At 61.1% G+C, this 19,890-nt stretch overlaps 3 protein-coding genes across 29 annotated transcripts in view; 2 read left to right on the top strand and 1 right to left on the bottom strand.

Moving 5' to 3' along the window:
• The first annotated feature begins 4,538 nt into the window (after positions 1 to 4,538).
• On the top strand, positions 4,539 to 7,968 carry CENPA (centromere protein A). 2 transcript variants are annotated; one of them, XM_066986858.1, is made up of 4 exons: positions 4,717 to 5,021; positions 5,117 to 5,217; positions 7,251 to 7,328; positions 7,770 to 7,968. In XM_066986858.1, exons 1-4 carry the CDS (start codon positions 4,916 to 4,918, stop codon positions 7,902 to 7,904), a joined length of 420 nt encoding a protein of 139 aa, XP_066842959.1. In that variant the 5' UTR covers positions 4,717 to 4,915; the 3' UTR covers positions 7,905 to 7,968. The 2 variants fall into 2 exon arrangements, with proteins under 2 accessions (XP_066842960.1, XP_066842959.1); XM_066986859.1 differs by lacking the exon at positions 7,251 to 7,328 and having other exon boundaries at positions 4,539 to 5,021.
• Positions 7,969 to 8,317: 349 nt separating this feature from the next.
• CYP21A2 (cytochrome P450 family 21 subfamily A member 2) lies at positions 8,318 to 16,677 on the top strand. 2 transcript variants are annotated; one of them, XM_066986745.1, is made up of 10 exons: positions 8,318 to 8,541; positions 9,043 to 9,132; positions 9,600 to 9,751; positions 10,560 to 10,655; positions 10,948 to 11,055; positions 11,673 to 11,759; positions 11,837 to 12,022; positions 12,662 to 12,831; positions 15,989 to 16,092; positions 16,340 to 16,677. In XM_066986745.1, the coding sequence occupies exons 1-10, from the start codon at positions 8,358 to 8,360 to the stop codon at positions 16,585 to 16,587; spliced, it is 1,425 nt and encodes a 474-aa protein (XP_066842846.1). In that variant the 5' UTR covers positions 8,318 to 8,357; the 3' UTR covers positions 16,588 to 16,677. The 2 variants fall into 2 exon arrangements, with proteins under 2 accessions (XP_066842846.1, XP_066842847.1); XM_066986746.1 differs by lacking the exon at positions 11,837 to 12,022.
• Positions 16,630 to 19,890, bottom strand: part of TNXB (tenascin XB) — a 42,919-nt gene continuing 39,658 nt past the window's right edge. For all 25 annotated transcript variants that reach the window (XM_066986652.1, XM_066986651.1, XM_066986655.1 and 22 more), the window contains 4 exons: positions 18,785 to 18,881; positions 18,438 to 18,599; positions 17,484 to 17,647; positions 16,630 to 16,791 (listed from right to left, as the gene is read on the bottom strand). In XM_066986652.1, coding sequence (XP_066842753.1) covers positions 16,711 to 16,791; positions 17,484 to 17,647; positions 18,438 to 18,599; positions 18,785 to 18,881 — 504 coding nt within the window. In that variant the 3' untranslated portion in view covers positions 16,630 to 16,710. The remainder of the gene's footprint in view (positions 16,792 to 17,483; positions 17,648 to 18,437; positions 18,600 to 18,784; positions 18,882 to 19,890) is intronic.

Here is a 19,890-nt window from a genome sequence, read left to right on the forward strand (position 1 = left end):
CTGCTCCCTGTTCCCCAGCTGATGCCTGGGACCCACTTGTCCCAGCTGGGTCATTGTCCTGCCATAGGGGTACCCAGAGAGCTTCCAGCCTCCCATCACACAGGCTCTGCAGAGGCTGTGCCCACAGGCGGCATCATTGGCTCCTGAAACTCCTTCAAGCTGAGGCAGCAGGTGTTCTCAGCCTTCAGCCCTAGATCACAGAATCACAGAATAGCCCCAGCTGGAAGGGACGCAACGGGACCATCCAGTCCATCTCCTGGCCCCACAAGGACCACCCTAAAATAAGACCCTGTGCCTGAGAGCCTTCTCCAAACACTCCATGAGCTGCAGCAGGCTTGGGGCTGTGGCCATGTCCCTGGGGAGCCTGTTCCTGTGCCCGACCACCCTCTCGGGGAAGAACCTTTTCCGAACAGCCAGCCTGAGCCTCCCCTGTGGCAGCTCCATGCCGTTCCCTCGGGCCCTGTCGCTGGCCCCAGAGAGCAGAGACCGGCCCCTGCCCCTCCGCTCCCCTCATCAGGAAGCTGTGGGCCACCATGAGGCCTCCCCTGTGTCTCCTCTGCTCTGGGCTCAACAAGCCAAGCTCCTTCAGCCACTCCTCACACCCCTTGCCCTGCAGAGCCTTTGCTGTCCTTGTGGCCCTCCCTTGGAGGCTCTCGCACAGTTTCACGCCCTTCATATGCTGTGGTGCCCACAGCTGCACACAGTGCTCGAGGCAAGGCCGCAGCAGGCCGAGCAGAGCGGGATGATCCCTTCCCTCGGATGGCCAGCAGTGCCGTGCCTGAGGCACCCCAGGGCACCCTTGGCCCTTTGGGCTGCCAGGGCCCGCTACTGGCTCACACCCAACTTGCCATCGGCCACAACCCCCAGCTCCCATTCTGGGGGCTGCTCTCCAGCCTCTCGCCCCCCACGCTGTACATACAGCTGTATCTGCCCCTGCCCAGGGACAGGGCCCGGCACTTGCTCTTGTTAAACTTCCTGCAGGCGGTGGCTGCCCAGCTCTCCCCTTTGGCCAGATCCCTCTGCAAGACCTCTCCAACCTCAAGTGAGTCAACAGGTCCTCCTAAGTTAGTATCACCTGCAAACTTACTTAATATGCATTCCAGTCTTATGTCCAGATCATTTACAAAGCCACTGACGAGACCTGGACCTAAAATGGAGCCCTGGAGATCCCCAGTAGTGACTGGATGCCACTGGGACATGAATCCCATTGGGCCCCATAGACTTATGTGCATCCAGCTGAATCTGTAAATACCACACATGTTCAGGGTTGGCTGGGAGCTCCTTGTTCCTGCAGTCATGGTCCTCCAGCTCCAGGCTCTGGGGTCCCAGGGCCCACCATTGATGTTAAAGACAGAGGCAAAGAAGGCATTCAGTATCTCTGCTTGGTCTACGTCCCTGTTTGTGAGGCGACCATCCTCATCAAGTAGCAGACAAATGTTATCTCTGGTCCTCCTTTTGCTGTAAACATAAAGAAGCCCTTTTTGTTGTCCCCACAGTACTGGCCAGCTTCAAATCCAATTAAGCTTTGGCCGTACGAATTTTCCCCCTACAAAGGTGAGCAGCATCTCTGTAGCCCTCCCATATTGCCTGACCTCGCTTCTAGTATCCATCTGCTTTCCTTTTCTGCCTAAACTCTAGAAGAAGATCCCTACTCAGCCAAGCCGACCTTCTGCCATGCCTGCTTGACTTCCAACACTTCCGACAATACTGGGGGACAACTGGGAGTATCTGGTACAATACTGGGGGAAACTGGGTCCTTGATGTGATCTACTGTATCCTACTGAGATCATGCTGGGAGCAAATGACAACTCTTGGGCCAACTGGAAGTAACTGGCGCCATGTTGGAGGCAACTGGGACCATGCTGTGGCCAACTGAGACATCTAGGATCATATTGTTGGCAGCTGGGTCCATGCTGGGATCAACTGGGACCAATTGGGGGCAGATGAGACTATTCTGTGATCAACTGGAACCCACTGGGATCATTCTGGGGGCCAGCTGGGAGAAACTGGGATCATATTTCCCCCCTGTGATCCCCCCCAGGATCATATCCCCCCCCTGTGATCCAGGAAGAGACAGAGACCTGCTCCTCCATCTGGACTGTCACAAGTCCATGGGACCAGACGAGCTCCACCCTAGGGTGCTGAGGGAGCTGGCGGAGGTAATCGCCAAGATGCTTTCCACCATCTATCAGCATTCCTGGTTCTCTGGAGAGGTCCCAGAGGATTGGAGGCTTGCCGATGTGACTCCCATCTACAAGAAGGGCCATAAGGAGGACCTGGGGAACTACAGGCCTGTCAGCCTGACCGCTGTTCCAGGGAAAGTTATGGAGCAAACCATCTTGGGTGAGGTCACACGGCACTTGTGTGGCATCCAGGGGATCAGGCCCAGCCAGCACAGGTTCACAAAAGGCAGGTCATGCTTGTCCAACCTCATCTCCTTCTATGATGGTGTGACCAGACTGGTAGATGAGGGAAGGGCTGTTGATGTAGTCTACCTAGACTTCAGCAAAGCCTTTGACACGGTCTCCCACAGTATTCTACTGGGGAAACTGGCTGCCCATGGCCTGGACAGGTATACTCTTCTCTGGGTAAAGAACTGGCCGGAGGGCTGTGCCCAGCAGGCAGGGGTTAATGGAGTTAAGTCCAGCTGGCATCCCATTACAAGTGGTGTCCCCAGGGGTCGGTACTGGGGCCTATCTTGTTTAATATCTTTATTCGTGTCCTGGATGAGGGGATTGAATGTACCCTCAGTGAGTTTGCAGACGACACCGAGTTGGGAGGCAGTGTCGATCTGCCTGAGGGTAGGGTGGCTCTTCAGAGGGATCTGGATAGGTTGGACTGCTGGGCTGAGGCGAATGGGATGAGGTTTAATAAGGCCAAGTGCCAGGTCCTGCACTTTGGCCACAATAACCCCATGCAATGCTACAGGCTTGGGGCAGACTGGCTAGAAGACTGTGAAGAGGAAAGGGACCTGGGAGTGTTGGTTGATGCTCACCTGAACATGAGCCGGCAGTGCACCCAAGTGGCCAAGAAGGCCAATGGCACCCTGGCCTGTATTAGAAATAGTGTAACCAGCAGGAGCAGGGAAGTGATCGTCCCCCTGTACTCAGCTTTGGTGAGGCCGCACCTCGAGTACTGTGTTCAGTTTTGGGCCCCTCACTACAAGACGGACATTGAGGCCCTGCAACGTGTCCAGAAAAGGGCAACAAAACTGGTGAGGGGTCTGGAGCACAAGTCATATGAGGAGCGTCTGAGGGAGCTGGGGTTGTTTAGTCTGGAGAAGAGGAGGCTCAGGGGAGACCTCATTGCACTCTACAACTTCCTGAAGGGAGGTTGTGATAGGGAGGGGGTCGGCATCTTCTCTCAGATAACTAATGATAGGACTAGAGGAAATGGCCACAAGTTGCATCTGGGGAGATTTAAGTTAAATATCAGGAAAAACTTTTTTTCTCAAAGAGTGGTCAGGCACTGGAACAGCCTGCCCGGGGGGTGGCGGAGTCACCATGGACGAGGTGCTACGAGATACAATTTAGTAGCTTAGTGGGTAGTATTGGTGATAGGAGGACGGTTGGACTAGATGATCTTGTAGGTCCTTTCTAACCTTGTGTTTCTATGATTCTGTGATATTGTGGGTAAGTGGGATTACACTGGGGCCAGCTGAGGACCACCTGATACTACTGATACCTGATATCAGTCCTACTGGGATCACAGTGGAGCCACCTGAGACCACAAAGGGGCAACTTGACCATGCTGGGGTGAGCTGGAATCACACTGGGAGCAACTGGGAACTTCTGAGACCACGCTGTGGGTAACTGAGATTGTGCTGGGGTCAACTTGGATCACAGTTAAGTCATCTGGGATTGACTGGGAATGAAGTTGGAGCAACTCGTACCATGCCGGGGTTCAGCTGGGACCATGCTGGGGTCAAGTTGGGCACATCTGGGTCCGTATTGTGGGTAGCTGGGACCATGGTGGGGCCAATCGGGAGCAACTGGGGCCTACTGGAGGCAACTGAGACCACCGTGGGGTGAATAGGGAGCAACTGGGACCATGGTGGGATCAATGGGGAGGCACTGGGACCTGCTGGGGACAGCTGGGAGCAACTGGGACCATATTGGGGGCCAACTGGGTCCATGGTGGGATCAATGGGGAGCCACTAGGACCTGCTGGGGACAGCTGGGAGCAACTGGGGCCATATTGGGACCAATGGGGAGGCACTAGGACCTGCTGGGGACAGCTGGGAGCAACTGGGACCATACTGGAGGCCAACTGGGAGCATTTGGGACCATGCTGGGGCCACCTGGAACCATTTTGCAGGCACGTGGATCCTTGGTGGGGGCATCTGGGATCTACTGGGAATCACACTGGAGCCAACTTGGGCTGCCTGGGACCACACTGTGTCCCACTGGGATCAAAGGGGAGGGTGCCACCCGATGTGACGATGGGGTCAACTGGGAGTGACTGGAGGGTAATTGGTGCCAACTGGGACCGTTTTGTGGCCAACTGGGACCATTAGGGACTGGGGCTTAGTGGGACCACGCTGGAGCCAACTGGGATCATACAGGGGCCAACCGGGAGCAACTGGGGACAACTGGGAGTCCACAGGGACTGAAATGGGGCCCCGGGAGCTGTACTGCCTCCTCGAGCCCCCAGCGAACGGAACAGCGCGATTGGAGGAGGGGGGGGTGGGATGCAAATTTATGCAAATGAGCCCGCTACAACTCCCGGTCCGCCGAGCCACCATAGAGACGAGACCTCCGGCGGCGCAGAGCGGCCGGATGGGGGAGCGGGCTGCCGGCGGATATTACGTCACGAGGCGCTTCGCGGCGGGAGCTTTGAATCGGGACGCGGCGGCGGCGGCGGCGGCGGGGGTCCCGAGCGTGACGTCACCGCGCCCCCCCCCCCCCCCCCCGCCATGCCGCGCCCCAAGGACCGCGCCCCCCGGCGCCGCGGCGCACCCCCGGTTTCCCCCCGGCGCTCCCCGAGGCGGCCGCCGGCCCCGGCGCCTTCCCCCCCGCGCCGTGAGTGCGACCCCACCCCGGTGGGACCGACACCCCGACCCCCCCCCACCCCGCCCCGGTGTGACACCCACCCCCCCCCCCCCCGGTCCACGCAGGGCACCGGCGGTACCGGCCGGGCCAGCTGGCGCTGAAGGAGATCCGCAAGTACCAGAGCACCACCAACCTGCTGCTGCGCCGGCAGCCCTTCTGCCGCGTGGTGAGCGACCCCGAGGACCGGCACCCCCCCCCCCCCGGGGACCCCCCCCCATCGGGACCCCCAAACCACCCCCGGGACCGTGCCGGGACCCTCCAAGCGCCCCCGGGACCGCTTCGGGACACCCAGCCCCCGCCCGACACCCCCAAATCTTCCCCGGGACCCCCCCCCGGGACCGCCAAACCACCCCCGGGACACTCCCTGGTACCCCCATCCCCCCCCCGGGACCCCCAAACCACCCCCGACACCCCCGGGACCCCCAACCCTGCCCGACAACCCCAAACCTTCCCCGGGACCCCCCCCCCGGGACCCCCAAACCTTCCCCGGGACCCCCCCCCGGGACCCCCAAACCACCCCCAGGACCCCCCCCCGGGACCCCCAAACCACCCTGGGACCCCCAAATCTTCCCCGGGACCCCCCCCCGGAACCCCCAAACCCACCCCCCGGGACCCCCAAACCACCCCCGGGACCCCCCCGGGACCCCCAAACCACCCCCGGGACCCTCCCTGGACCCCCAACCCCCCCCCCGACACCCCAAAATCTTCCCCGGGACCCCCAAACCAGCCCCGGGACCCCCAAATATTCCCCAGGTTCCCCCAAGGAACCCCCAAGCTCCCCCCCAGGACCGCCCCGACACCCCCAAGCCCCCCCCAACACCCCCAAACCACCCCTGGGAACTCTCCTGGGACCCCCAAACCACTCCCGGGACCACCCCGACACCCCCAAACCTCATCTGGGACCCCCAAGTCTTCCCCGGGACCTTCCCTGGGACCCCCAAACTACCCCCGGGACCCCCCCCCCGGGACCGTCCCGGGACCCTTCAAGCACCCCCCGGACCGCTTCAGGACCCCCAACCCCCGCCCGACAACCCCAAATCTTCCCCGAGACCCCACCCCCGGGACCCCCAAACCACCCCCGGGACCCTCCCGGGGCCCCCAACCCCCCCCTGACACCCCCAAATCTTCCCCGGGACCCCCACCCCCAGGACCCTCGACCCCCCGAGAACCCCCTGGGACCCCCAAACCACCTCTGGGAAGCCCACCAGGACCCCCCCCTGCCCCCGGGACCCCCAAAATTCCCCTGGGAACCCTCCCGGGAACCCCCAAACCACCCCTGGGACCTTCCCGGGACCACCCCCAAGACCCTGGGACCCCCCCGGGACTCCCAAACCCCCCCCCGGGAACCCCCCGACATCCCCAAACCTCCCCTGGGAACCCCCCCGGGACCCCCAAGTCTTCCCCGGGACTTTCCCTGGGACCCCCAAATCTTCCCCAGGTTCCCCCCAGGAACCCCCAAGCCCCCCCCAAGGACCACCTCGACACCCCCAAACCACCCCTGGGAACTCTCCTGGGACCCCCAAACCACCCCCGGGACCACCCCGACACCCCCAAACCTCCTCTGGGACCCCCAGGTCTTCCCCGGAGCCTTCCCTGGGACCCCCAAACAACCCCCAGGACCCCCCCAGCACCCCCAAACCCCCCTGGGAACCTCCCCGGGACCTTCCTGGGACCCCCAAACCACCCCCGGGACCCCCAAATCTTCCCCAGGACCCCCCCCAGGACCCCCAAACCACCCCCGGGACCCTCCCCAAGCCCCCCAAACGGATTTCCTCCCCCTCCCGGGATCCCCCCCAGGTCGCCCCCGGACCCTCTGAGTGCCCCCCCCTCCCCCCCCGCGTCCTTGTGCCCCCCCCATGGTGTGATGCCCCCCCCACAACGTCCTTGTCACACCCCCCGCCCCCCCCCCCCAAGTGACGCGGTGGCCTTGTCTGGGACAAGATCCCCCCCCACGTCCTTGTCCCGTCCCCCCCCTGCGTCCTTGTGCCCCCCCCATCCTTGGCGCCTCGTGTGACACTGTCCCGTGTCCCCCCCCCCCCAAAATATCCCTGTCCCCGGGGTGTCCCCGTGGCGGCGTCCCCGTCCCTGGGGTGTCCCAGGTCCCCCCGCAGTGTCCCCGTGCCCCCCCCCGCGGTGTCCCCGTGCCCCCCCCCGTGTCCCCATGGCCCCCCCCCCCCTCCGGTGTCCCCCTGTCCCCAGGTGCGGGAGATCTGCCTGCTCTTCACGCGGGGGGTGGACTACCACTGGCAGGCCATGGCGCTGATGGCACTGCAGGAGGTGGGGGACAAGGGGGGGGGCCCCAAGGGGTTTTGCGCCCCCCCCCCTTTAGCTTTGGGGGCGGGGGGCATCTCTTGGGCATTTTGGGGGTGTCTTTCACTTTGGGGGGGGGGGTGACGTTGGGGTGCCTGATGTTTTTTTTGGATTCTACTGCTGGGGGGGGTGTCAGGCACCCAATAGGGTTTGGGGGGGGGGGGCTGTAACCCCCCCAATTTGCTCCTTTCCCATGCCTTTGTTTTTTTTGGGGGGGGGGGGGGCTGTGGCTTCTGGGGGGGGGGGTTAAGATTTGTACCCCTTGGGTGCACCCCTGGAGACTGGGGGGGGGAGGACTCTTGCGGGGGGGGTGTATTGAAGGAGGAAGGGGGTATCCGGGGGGGGGGGGGGTGGGGGTGTGATATTGGGGGGGCACCCCTGATATCTCCCCCCCCAAAAAAAAAAAAGGCGGCGGAGGCTTTCTTGGTGCGCCTGCTGGAGGACGCCTACCTGTGCTCGCTGCACGCCCGCCGCGTCACCCTGTACCCCAAGGACCTGCAGCTGGCCCGGCGCCTGCGGGGGCTGAACGGGGGGGGGATCTGAGAGCCCCCCCCCCCCCGTATCCCCCCCCCCTTTCTCTAATAAAGGAACGATCCCCCTTTTTTTTTCACAACCTGCCTCCCCCCCCCCCCTTCTTCAATTGTTGGTTGGGTCCCGCTCGGGGGCACCTTGGGGGGGGGGGTGGGGGTTAATTATGGGGGGGGGCACCCGAGTGTGATTTCTGGGGGGGGGGGGGGGGGGCACGGCAGCACCCCCATGGGAAAGGGTTTGGAAGGGGGGGGGGCAGCAGCCCAAAGTTGGGGGGGCTATATGAAAGGGAGATCCACCGGGGGGGGTGTGCAAAAAGGATGTGCCCCCCCCTCATTATTCCCCAAATGCTACGGGGGGGGGCGGAGCTTTTTGTGGCCCCCCCCCCCAAGGTTCGAGGCTGTTATAGGGGCACTGCGGGCTCCCCCTAACTCCCCCCCCCCTCCAAATCCCCAGCATCGCGGGGTGATGGCGGCCACGCTGCTGCTGCTGCTCCTGCTGCTGCTCCTGCTGCTGCTGGCGTTTGGGGGGGCGCGGGAGGGGTCCCCCCGGGGGGGGGCTCTGCACCTCCTGCACCCCCGGGGGCCACTGCACCTGCTCGCCCTCGCCCGCCGCCACGGGCCTGCCCTGCGCATGCGCCTGGGGGGCCATGGTGAGTGGGGGGGGGGGGGAAGGAGGGGGGCACCCCACTATTTTTAATCCCCCCCCCCCCAGAACCCTCCCCCCAGCCTGCCTTGGGACCCTAAAACTGCTCCCCCCCCCCCCCCCGGCCTCCACCTCCTGGGACCCCCAAATTTTGGCTTGGGGACACCCTTGGTCCCCCCTCCCTGCACCCCACTGTTGGTCCAATGAGAGCTGGGGGGGGGGGTTGCAAGGGACGCCCCCTTCCCCCCCCCCCCTAAATCTCTCCTTGCTCCCCTCACCCCTTTGATTTGGGACCCCCCCCCCGCTTTGTTCCTGGGACAACCCCCCCCTTCTATCCCTGCACCCATTTCCCCCCCGGAATTGGGGGTCCCTGACCCTACTGGGAGGGCTGGGACCGCCAAGCCCCCATATCCTGGGACCTCCCTGACCCCCCCCCCCCCCCGAAGGGGGTCGCATCCATCCGGCCCCCCCCCCTTTTTTTTTTTTCCCCCTTCTCCTTACCCCCAAGATGTGCTGGTGCTGAGCTCGGTGGGGACCATCCGGGAGGCTCTTGCTCGCCGCTGGGGGGACTTCGCTGGGCGCCCCCCAAGTTACCTGGGTATGGGGGGGGGGGGGCCAGGGGGGGGGCTGCACTGGGTACACCCCCTCCCCAAGTTACGTGGGTACAGGTGGGTTATGGGGGGCTTATGGGGCTGGAGGAATATCCTGTGGGGTTGGGGGTGTTATAAGGGCTGGGGGGGGTTGTCGGGCACCCTGAAATTCCCTGGGTATTGGGGGGGCCCTGTGGGGGGGCACCTTATGGTACTGGGGGTGTCCCTGTGGGTGGCTGTAGGGTACTCGGGGGGGGGGGGGGGGAGCCCTGTGGGTTCCTCAAAAGGGTGTCTGGGGGGGTACTATGGTGTCTCGTGGGGGGGGGGGGTCCCTCTGGGTTCCCTGCAAGTGCTGGGGGGGTCCCTAGGGGTCCCCGGGGTTGTCTGAGGGGGGGGGGGGAGGCTGGGGGGGTCCTCGTGGGTGCCGGAGGGGAAGGAGGAGGGTGCCAGTGGTGACACAGGCGCGGTGCCGCAGGGGGGCTGGTGTCGCGGGGGGGCCAGGACCTGGCACTGGGGGACGTGTGCCCGGGGTGGCAGCAGCAGCGGGGGGCGACGCGGGGGGCGCTGGCCCGGGCTCAGGGGCGACTCGAGCCCCTCCTGGCGCAGCAGGCGAAGGCACTCTGCCAGGTGAGCACCCCAAACCTCGGGATCCCCCCCCCCAAAAAAAAAAAAAGCACCCCAAACCTGGGGATAACCCCCCATCCCCTTCCAGAACTCCAAGCCAACCCTGGGACCCCCAGATTGCACCAGGGTGCCCCCAAATTGCCCCCAGCACCCCATAGCTGATAGGGCAGCAGGGGATCCCTGCGGTATCCCAGTAATCCCATGGGGGCCACCCAGTAGCCTTTATGGGACCCATATGGTCCTTTTAGGGCAGCCCTATATCCCAATGGGGTACCCCTTGCACTGCCCCCCCAGGGAGCCCCAGTGTCCCTTGGGATACCCCTTTGCCATGTAGGCATCCCTAATATCCTTTCTGGGATCCCTGAATCTCCCTGGGGCACCCCAATACTCCATTTATGCTCCCCAGAACTCCCCTTTATCACCCATGACCCTACAGACACCCCAATATCTGACCGTGGGACCTCAATCCTCCCATGATCCCCTCTTCTTTCTTGGGGCTCCCTATATCCACTAGCACACCCCAGTATGCCCTGGGACACCCCCCCCTTACCCACTTGGGGCCCCCTATATCTGCTTGGGACACCCCAAAACTCCCTAGGTCCCCCCTATATTACCCCAGTGCACCGCAATACCCCCGTAGGGTCCCCTCCCCTCTATCACCCTTGGGTATCCCAATACCCCCTAGGGCCAGTGGTATACCCCTGGTGACCCCAAAATCTCCTTAAGTCACCCCAACAACCCCCTGGGAAGCCCCATGTCCACCCAGGCACTCCCCAGCCCCCCCCGGTGACCCCCTTTCCCCCCCCCCCAGGACCTGGGTTCTTATGGGGGGGCGCCCATCGACGTCTTTGAGGCCTTCGCCTTCCACACCTGCAGCACCATCTGCCTCCTTGTCTTTGGGGACCTGGTAGGGACCCGGGTGTCTGGGTGTCCCTTTGGGGGGATCCAGGTGGCCCTAAGGCATGGGGGGGGGGGGCACCCTTGGGTGGGGGCTGTCTGGGCCCGGGGGCCACCCAGGTGTCTGGGTGCCACTTGAGGGGACCCAGGTGTCACCTTGGGGGGGGAGAATCAACACACGGGCACCAAGGTGTCCAAGGGGCAGTGGGTCCCCGATGTCCCCGATGTCCAGGTGCCACCTGGGGGACTCGGGGGGACCCAGGGGTCTGTGGGGGTGACCCAAGGCATCTGGGTCCTCGCAGATGCCCCCCGAGGCTGAGGTCCGGGCCTTCACCCGCTGCGTAATGGAGCTGCTGGAGGTGTGGGGCAGGGCCAGCGTCCGGGTGCTCGACCTGCTGCCGCTGCTGCGGGTGAGCCCCACCGCGGGGCCGGGCCCTACAGGGGCCATATGGCTCTGGGTACAGGGTTTCTGGCATCTATGGGGGCCTGGGGGAGGTCTGTGTGGGACTGAGAAAGGGCATGGGAGGGGATGTTAAAGGGTCCGTATGGGATTTGGGGGTGTTATAGGGTCCAGATGTGGGAGACTATACTGGGGAGGAACTATATTGCCCTGGAGGGGTTGTAGGGTATATATGAAGGTGTGGAGGGACCTATGTAGGGCCTGGGAAGTGGTTATACGGCCTTGGGGAGGATGTATAAGATCTGGGGAGGTGCTGGGGGTGTGGGAGGGTACAGGGTCTATATGGAGCCATCTCCATATATATGGGGTTGAGGGGGGGGGGTCTATATGGGGCTTGGGAGGGGCTTAAATGGTCTATAAGACCTTGGGGGAGATGTCATGGGGTCTACACAGGGTTGAGAGTCTGTAGGGCTGTGGGGACTGTCTGTGTGACCGGGGTGGATCTGTAGGGTCTGTATGCAGCTGGAAGGGGTTACATAGCCACTGTGGCGTGAAGTGGGGGGCTCTATAGGGTCCTGGGGGCTCTTTGTGGCCCCTGGGGTGCCTACGGGCTCCATACGGTCCCAGGTGCTGCCCAACCCAGGGCTGCGGCGGCTGCTTAGCCTGGTGGAGTGCCGTGACGCCTTCGTGGAGGCCCAGATCCGGCGTCACAAGGTGGGACGGGGACACGGAACTGGGGCAGGGGGAAACCGGTGAGGGGACACGGGGAGGTGACACGTGTCCCCCTGCAGGCCTGCGCATCGCCCCCTGGGGACACGGTGCTGGGGGCGCTGCTGGGGGGGGACCCCAGTGTCCGGGGGGGGGCACTGGGCCCCGACCGGCTGCACATGGCCCTGGTTGACCTCTTCATCGGTGGCACTGAGACAACAGCGGCCGCCCTGGCCTGGGCCGTGGCCTTCTTGCTGCACCGCCCTGAGGTGCCACACACGCGTGTCACAGCGGCGTCTGTGTCCCTGCATGTGTCCCTGGGGGGGTCCTGAGTCCTCACCTATGTCCTGGGCATCTCCTGGGTTCCCCTCACCCTGTATTGCCCTGAGGTGCCACATCCATCCATGTCACATCTGTGTCCATGTCCCCATGCAGGACGCAGGTCCCGGGGCTGGGGGGGTGGGTCTTACATACGTTTGTGTCCATTGTCCTGCAAATCCTGTGTCCTCCTCCCCATGGCCATCACTGTCCCCTTGCACCACCCTGCAGTGCCACACATGTCACACTCATATCCCCAGGCAGGTCCCAGGTGGGGCTCACATCCCGAGGGTGCTCCCACCCATGTCCTGGGCATCCCTCGTGTCCCCCACACCATAACCACCGCCATCCCTCTGCACTGCCCTGAGGCGCTGCATGCATGCCACGTCCGCGTCATGTCTGTATCCCTGGTCAGGTCCTGGGGAGGGTTCCACGTCCTGGATGTCCCTGATGACCCCCTCCCATGGCCATCACCACCACCCCTGCACTGTCCCAAGGTGCCACGTGCATTGCATCCATGTCACATGCATGAGGGACAGCTGTACATGACATGGCGTGGCATGTGTGCCCCCCCCGTCCCCTGTCCCCAGGTGCAGGAGCGAGTGCGTGCAGAGCTGCGTCAGGAGCTGGGCCCCACGGGCACCCCCCAGGTGGGGGACATGGGACGCCTGCCCCTGCTCCGCGCCACCATCACCGAGACCCTGCGCCTGCGGCCACCTGCACCCCTGGCCCTGCCCCACTGCACACGTCGCCACACCAGGTACAGCCAGTAGAAACCAGTACGGGTCTGTACAGACCACTATTGACTAGTATAGACCAGTATGGGTCACCAGAGCCCAAAAGGCATCATAAAACCCAGAAGCCCCTGGTAGAGCCCAGTAGAGCCTGGCAGAGCCCAGCAAGATCTGTCAGGTCCCAGTAATGCCCGGTAGGCTCCAGCAGAGCTCAGTCGGCCCCAGGAGGTCCTAGGAGCACCCATTATTCTCCAGTAGGTGGCAGCAGAGTCCAGAGAACTAGAGCAGAGCCCATCAGGCCTCATAAACCTCAATAATGCCCAGAAAGTCCCAGTAAAATCCAGCAGCACCCAGTAGTTACCAAAAAACAAACAAACAAAAGGAACCCTGTAGGCACCAATAAAGCCCAACAGGCCTCAGCAGGTCCCAGTAAAGCCCTGTAGGCACCAGGAGGGCCCAGTAGATCCCAGCAGAGGCCATTAGGACCAGGTATGTCCCAGAGGACCGCAGTAGAGCTCAGTAGGTCACAGAAATGACCAGTAAACCTCACTAGATCTTCACAGAACCCGGTAAAATTATATATATATATATATATATGTATATATATATTTTAAGAAAAAAAAAATCAATTTCACTTAACACAGGCAGAGGGTGCTATTGAAAAGCATCAGCGAGTTAAGCTTTTTTTTTTTTTAATTAATACTTTGAATAGATCCTGTAGTTACTTTCTTCACCACTACTAAAAGCAACGCAGCACTAGATAATAAAATACATTGCACAATAAAAGCCCCATTAAAAATCTTAGTTAAGCTGAAAGATAAAAGGAAAAACATTTTATTTCACAAGCTGCCAAGGAGGGGAGTTGTGTTTGTAGTACTCATGCGTATTGGCCTGCAAATCCTAGGACGACATTAACTCCCAGGTCCACTTCACTTCAGCATAAGACAGAGAAATAGAAGTTGACTTGCTGCCCCAGATGAGTTGTTCACTTGCTTTTGCCCCCAAATTTGGTGGTGGTTATGCTGAAGGTAGACTGGACCTTCTGGGACAGGGAGCTAGATAGTGTCTTGGACAGCTGCTGTTCCAGAGCAGTGAGTGGTCCAAGCATGCTCACTTTAACATCTGGTGTCTGTGGCGTGGAGTAGGCATTGGTGTTCTCAATTACATGTGCTGGGGTCAATGTTTTCTTGCTCTACCAGCATCAGCTGGCTCCAGTGCTCGATGTGCAGCAGCAGAAGCCGCTCCACTACCTTGGGCTGCTGCTTAGTGTCCTGCAGTAGTGTCATGGCAGTAGGACCCAGCAGTTCCCAGAACAGGCCCAAGAACAGCCCAGTAAGCCCCCATAGGGTCCAGTAGGCCCAGTTAGCCACAGTAGGCCCAGTCAGCCCCAGAGAAGCCAAGAAGGCTCCTGCAGAACCTCAGTAGGGCTCAGAAGGCCCTAGTACAGCCCAGCAAACCTCACAACAACCCAGTTAGCCTCAGCAGGCCTTAAGAGGACCTACTTCAGCAGGGTTTCTTCATAAGATGTTAGTAGGCCATCCCCATACAGTGGTATAGGTTTAGGGAAGAGTGGCTGGAAAGTTTGCCAGCAGAAAAGGACCTGGGGATGTTGGCCAGGAGACAGCTTAACATGAATTAGCAGCGTACCCAGGTGGCCAAGAAGGCCAGCAGCATTCTGGCTTGTATCAGAAATAGCGTGGCCAGCAGGACTAGGGAAGTGATCATGTCTCTGTACTCAGCATTGGTGGGACTGCACCTTGAGTACTGTGTTCACTTTTGGGCCCCTCACTACAGGAAGGATACTGAGTTGCTCAAGCATGTGTAGAGAAGAGCAATGAGGCTGGTGAAAGGATGAGAAAACGAGGCTTATGAGGAGTGGCTGAGGGAACTGGGGTTGTTTAGTCTGGAGAAAAGAAGGAGGCTGAGGGGAGGCCTCATTGCTCTCTACAAGTACACAAAAGGAGTTTGTAGTGAAGAGAGTGTAGATCTCTCTTCTTAGATAACAAAGTGATGAGACACGAGAAAGTGGCCTCAAGTTGTGTCAGGGGAGGTTTAGATGGGATGGCAGGAAGAATTTTTTCATGTAAAACGTGGTTAAGCATTGGAACAGGCTGCCCAGGAGTGAGTAGAGTTGCCATCCCTGAGTTATTTATTGTGGGTGTGGTGCTTAGGGATGTGGTTGAGTGGTGGACTTGGTAGTGTTAGGTGGATGTTTGCACTTGGTGATCTTCAGGGTCTTTTCCAACCTCAATGATTCTATGAATTGGGATGACATTGGAGACAAGTGGGGTAAGCCAGGACTATGTTGGGAGCCAACTGAAAGTGTCTGGGACCAAGCTTGCGGCAACTGGGGTCAACTGGGAATTGGCTGGGAGACTGTGCTAGGGCCAACTGGGAGTAACTGGGACCTGCTGAGGGCAGAGGGGAACAACTTAGACCATACTGGGGACAACTGAGAGGTTACTGAGGTGGGTCTCAGGAGCACCCAGCAAGCCCCAGTAGCATCTAGTAGAGCCCAGGAGTGCCCCGGTAGTTTCCATCAGAGCCAGGTAGGCCCCATCAGAGCCAAGTGGAGTCCCAGTGGTCCAGGGAGTCTCCAGTAAAGCTCAACTGTCTCTACAGATCCCCAAAGACTCAGGTAGAGCCCAGAGCCCCCAGCAGATCCCAGTAAGTTACAGTAGGTCCCACTGGATCCCAGCAGGCCCTACTAGGTCACGGTATTGCACATTCAGCCTCAGTAGGTCCAGTATCACCCACTGGAGCCACAGTAGATCTCAGCAGGCCTCAGTACAGTCCAGTAAATCCCAGCAGAGCCCTGGAGAGCCCCAGTAGGGCTCAGTAGGCATTAGTAGAGCCCCATAGGCCCCAGAAAATCCCAGTAGGCCTCAGTACAGCCTAGAAAAGACCAGTAGGAAGCACTAAAGCCCCCAGGAGAGCCCAGTGGTAGGCTGTAGTAACCCAGCAGAGCCCAGCAGGACCCAGAAAAGCCCAAGCAGGGCTCAGTAGTAGCAAATCCCAGTACAGCCTTGTAGGTCCCAGTAGAGCCCAGTAGGCCGCAGTGTAGACCAGGAGAGCTCCAGTAGGGCTCAGTAAAGCCCAATGGTCCCAGTAGGTGGCAGTAGAGGAACTATGTAGACTCCAGTCTGGCCCAGTCCATCCCAGCAGCACCTTGTCCTGTCCTAGTGTTGGGGGTGTCCCTGTGCCAGCTGGCTCCATCGTCATCCCCAACCTCTTCGCTGCCCACCACGACCCTGAGACCTGGCATCGCCCTGACGAATTCCTGCCAGGTACGTGTTGACCCTGGGGTTCCCTGGACATTTGGGCCCATCCTGGACACCTGGGTCCCTTCTCCAGGTACTCGGGTCCCCTGAGCCCCTAGGGATGGGTCCCTTCCCTGCTTGCCAGGGTCCCTGATACTGTTGGGGTGATCACCAGCCTGGACATCTGTGTCCCTGGCCCTCCTGGCGGGTTCCCTCCCCAAATGGCTATGTCCCTGACCTCCTCCCCTCCCCCCCCCCCATTTTCCCCCTCCAGAGCGGTTCCTGGAGCCAGGGGCACCCTGGCGAGCGCTGGTACCTTTCGGCTGTGGAGCCCGATCCTGCCTGGGTGAGGCATTGGCACGAGCTGAGCTCTTTGTTTTCCTGGGCCACATCCTGCATCACTTCCGCCTGGAGCCACCGGTGCCTGGGGCCCTGCCCAAGCTGGGGGTGACAGCTGGCACTGTCCTGCGCTGCCCCCCATTCTGTGTGCGCCTTGTGCCCTGCCAGCCCCCCACCCCCTGAGCCCCGATGCCTGGGGACACATGGAAGCCTGGGCTCGCTTGCTGGTTGCTCGCAGCTTTTATTGACCCCATAAAGGCTTCATCACCACTGCCCCCGGTCGCCCTGCCTCCTCTCTGGGTGCTCTCAGTCACGCTGTGGCCGCAGCTTCATCTCCGTGAAGGGGATGGAGAACTCGAAACCTTTCCAGGGAAACCAGTTGATGCCCTGGGGAGAGGGAGGAGGGGCCCTGTCAGGACTTGTCGGCATACTACAGGGGCCCTACAGACCCATATATGGCCTATGGGCACCATACTGAAGCCCTGAAAAACCCACTCCCCTGCCCCAGGCCCTATCACTCCTATAAAGCCCCATGCCCACATAGGGGAGATCTGGAGCTGGGGCGGGAGGGGTCCTGTATGGTGTCTTGCACTCTGTAGAAGGCCTATAGGATCTCAGAGGGGTGCATGACCATATGGCCCCCATAGCCCCCCAGAGAGTTCCTGGCCCCCATTGTTCCCCATAGGGCACCAATCTCTATAGGTGTGAAATCCCCTGCTGCCACTCCCCAGACCCTCTAGGTCCCCATAGGTACCTGCTGCTGTGGGCAGTGCCATATGGATCTTGTGCCCCATACACAAGCCATGGGGCTCCCCCACCCCTTAGCCCCTATGGAACCTCCTGGGGTCATTTTAATCCCATTGCAGGCTGCCTTGTGGCCTCCATAGCCTTCCTCATAGCCCCTATAAATCTCTGTATGGTCTGTATTGACCTCCATATTTACCCTCTATGGCTCCTATAGCCTCCCATGGCCCCTATAGACCCCATCAAGTCCTCTTTTGCTGTTGTTGTAGTGCCCATAGACCCCCGTTATGGCCCCTATACACCCTCCCCATGACCCCCACAGCCCCGCAACGTGCCTGATGGTCGTAGGGGGTACCATAGCGCCCATTGAGGTTGGCATAGTGGCAGTTGCGGTACCACCAGGCCCCTGTGTAGGCGACAGCGCAGGGCCGGGGGCGGCGCCGGGGGTCACGGTCCCGTGTTGAGAAGGGGCTGCCAGCGTGGTAGGACATTGCGTCCCCTGCAGGACCCAAATTAGCACTCTGGAGACTCCATCACCCCCAGGCCCCCAGAAAGAGAGCTCTCCAGAACACCCTCAGTAGGTCAGAGAACCACAAGATGTTCCCTAAGACACCCCCCACCCACCCACCCACCCCCAGGATAGGTCACAGCCCCCCATGGACCTCTATGTTCCATATCAGGGAGCATGATATGGGCCACTCTCAAGACCTCTTAGGGGCTCCCCAGGACCACCCCATGGGCTAGTGATCTGCAATAGGCCCCCAGAGCCCCGCCACCCATGAGTCATGGACTCCCAAAACCACTCCAAGCTCCCCTCCAGGACTGCCTCTCATTGGCAAAAGGACCTCCCCCCCCTCCTCCCCCCACCAAGGCCTCCTCTAGGTACCCTCCCATGGGTCAAGAGACCTTCAATAGCCCCCAGACAACACTCTCCCAGGAATCCTCTATGGCCTGTGAATGCTCAAGACCTCGCCACAAGTGCTGCCACTATATGGGCAAAGGGCAGCTTCCCCCAAACCACCGTGCCCCCCACCCCCCATAAACCATCACTATTCAGGGACCCCACTCTCCCTCCCCCCAAGACTTCCCCTAAGGACACCCATGGGCTAAAGGACTCCACCAAGACCTTCTGAAGGGAACCCCCATGGGCCAAGGCACCCCCCTAAGACCCCCATAGGGCTCCCCAAAACCCTTCCCATGGGCCAACAGCCCTCCCCCCTAGGGCCCTCCCCTCCCCCAATACCCCCCCAATACCCTCGGCCCCTTCATGGGTCAGGAACCCCCCGCACCGGCGGTGCCGCTGTAGGCGCCGAGGTGGAGGCGGTAGTGCTCCTCGGGGCCAGCGATGGCGAAATCACGGTAGTGGGCAAAGGCAGCGTCCAGCGGCGTCCGTAGGTCCACCCGCAGCTCCGTGGGGCCAGCCGCCGTCAGCGCATGCAGCGCCTCATTCCCTGCACCCAGATGCCTTGGGGCCTTCAGCCACTGCAGCCCACCCAGGGCCACCCAGACACCTGGGTCCCTCCCCTGGAGACCCACCTGGGGCCACCTAGACACCTGGGTGTCCCCCTGAGGTCCCCTTGGGTGCCTTTGTCCCCCCGCCAGAACCCTGGGTCCCCCCAGATGCAGGGGTCCTCACCAAGCCAGAACTCCTGGGAGACATTGCCAAAGCCGTGGGCGTACTCTTCCCATCCCCGCCAGAAATCAGTGGCCCCATTCATGCGTCGCTGGAACACCTGGGAGTGGAGAGTCAAAGGAACCCCCCCCCCCCCCCCCCCGCCCACCCTCACCTCCCATTACCTCCCCCTGAACCCCCAGCTCCTTCCATTGCCCCTCATGGTCTTCCCCAGTGCACCCTGAGACTACCTAGGCTCCCTCGGACCCTTGTTGCTCCCCAAGACTCCCCATTGCACCCCCAGATCTGCCACAGACCTACAAGATGGACCCCCATTATCCCTCCCCAGTTCTCCCACTGCCCCCCATAGAAACATCAAGAAGACCACAATAACGCCCCTCAGTGACCCCCAACTCGCCCCCAAGTGCACCCCCAGGGACCCCCATTGACCTCAGTCCCCCCACACACACACAGTGCACCCCATAGTCCCACCAATTGCACTCTAAAGACCATCTATAGTACACCCCCCCTGCCCCCAGTTACCCCTTCAGATCTGTCAGGACACCCCTTGTCCCTCAAACCTCTCTACTGCCCCCAGAGGACACTCACAGACCCCTAAATGCCCTTCAGTGTGCTTCTTGGACCTCCTGGGACCACAGATACCCCCACTACCCCTCATAGAACCCCATCACTGCCCTCCCAGTGACCCCCCATTATCCCCCAGGCCCCTCAATGCCCCTCACTGAACCTCCCAGACCCCCCAGTTCCCTATAGTGACCCCAGTTGCCCCACAGGCCCTTCCCATTACCCCCCAGGTTTGCCAGGGACCACCCCATTGCTTACAAGCTCCCCCCTACTGCATCCCACAGAACCTCCCTACATACTCCAAATTCCCCCAATTGCACCCTCAAGGCCATACCTATTGCCCCCTAGAGCCCTGCACAATGTCCTCCATAGAACCCACCAGACATCCCCAATGCCCCCCCAGTGACCCCATTTGCCCCCCGTTACCTCTCCAAATTTGTCAGGGAACCCACTGGGATGCCCCGGCCTCATTACCTCCCTAGATCCTGCTATTGCTCCCCACAAAACGTCCCCTGACACCCCCAATGCCCCCTACTGCCCCCCTG

The sequence above is a fragment of the Anser cygnoides genome, chromosome 35 (assembly GCF_040182565.1).
Source record: "Anser cygnoides isolate HZ-2024a breed goose chromosome 35, Taihu_goose_T2T_genome, whole genome shotgun sequence".
Classification (NCBI taxonomy): Eukaryota; Metazoa; Chordata; class Aves; order Anseriformes; family Anatidae; genus Anser; species Anser cygnoides.

Coding starts and splice junctions, on each gene's coding strand:
- CENPA (XM_066986859.1), top strand. CDS start 4,691: ATGCAAATTTATGCAAATGAGCCCGCTACAACTCCCGGTCCGCCGAGC. Junction 5,022..5,116: donor GGCGCCTTCCCCCCCGCGCC/GTGAGTGCGACC, acceptor CGGTCCACGCAG/GGCACCGGCGGTACCGGCCG. Junction 5,218..7,769: donor GGCAGCCCTTCTGCCGCGTG/GTGAGCGACCCC, acceptor AAAAAAAAAAAG/GCGGCGGAGGCTTTCTTGGT.
- CYP21A2 (XM_066986745.1), top strand. CDS start 8,358: ATGGCGGCCACGCTGCTGCTGCTGCTCCTGCTGCTGCTCCTGCTGCTG. Junction 8,542..9,042: donor CATGCGCCTGGGGGGCCATG/GTGAGTGGGGGG, acceptor CTTACCCCCAAG/ATGTGCTGGTGCTGAGCTCG. Junction 10,656..10,947: donor TCCTTGTCTTTGGGGACCTG/GTAGGGACCCGG, acceptor GGGTCCTCGCAG/ATGCCCCCCGAGGCTGAGGT.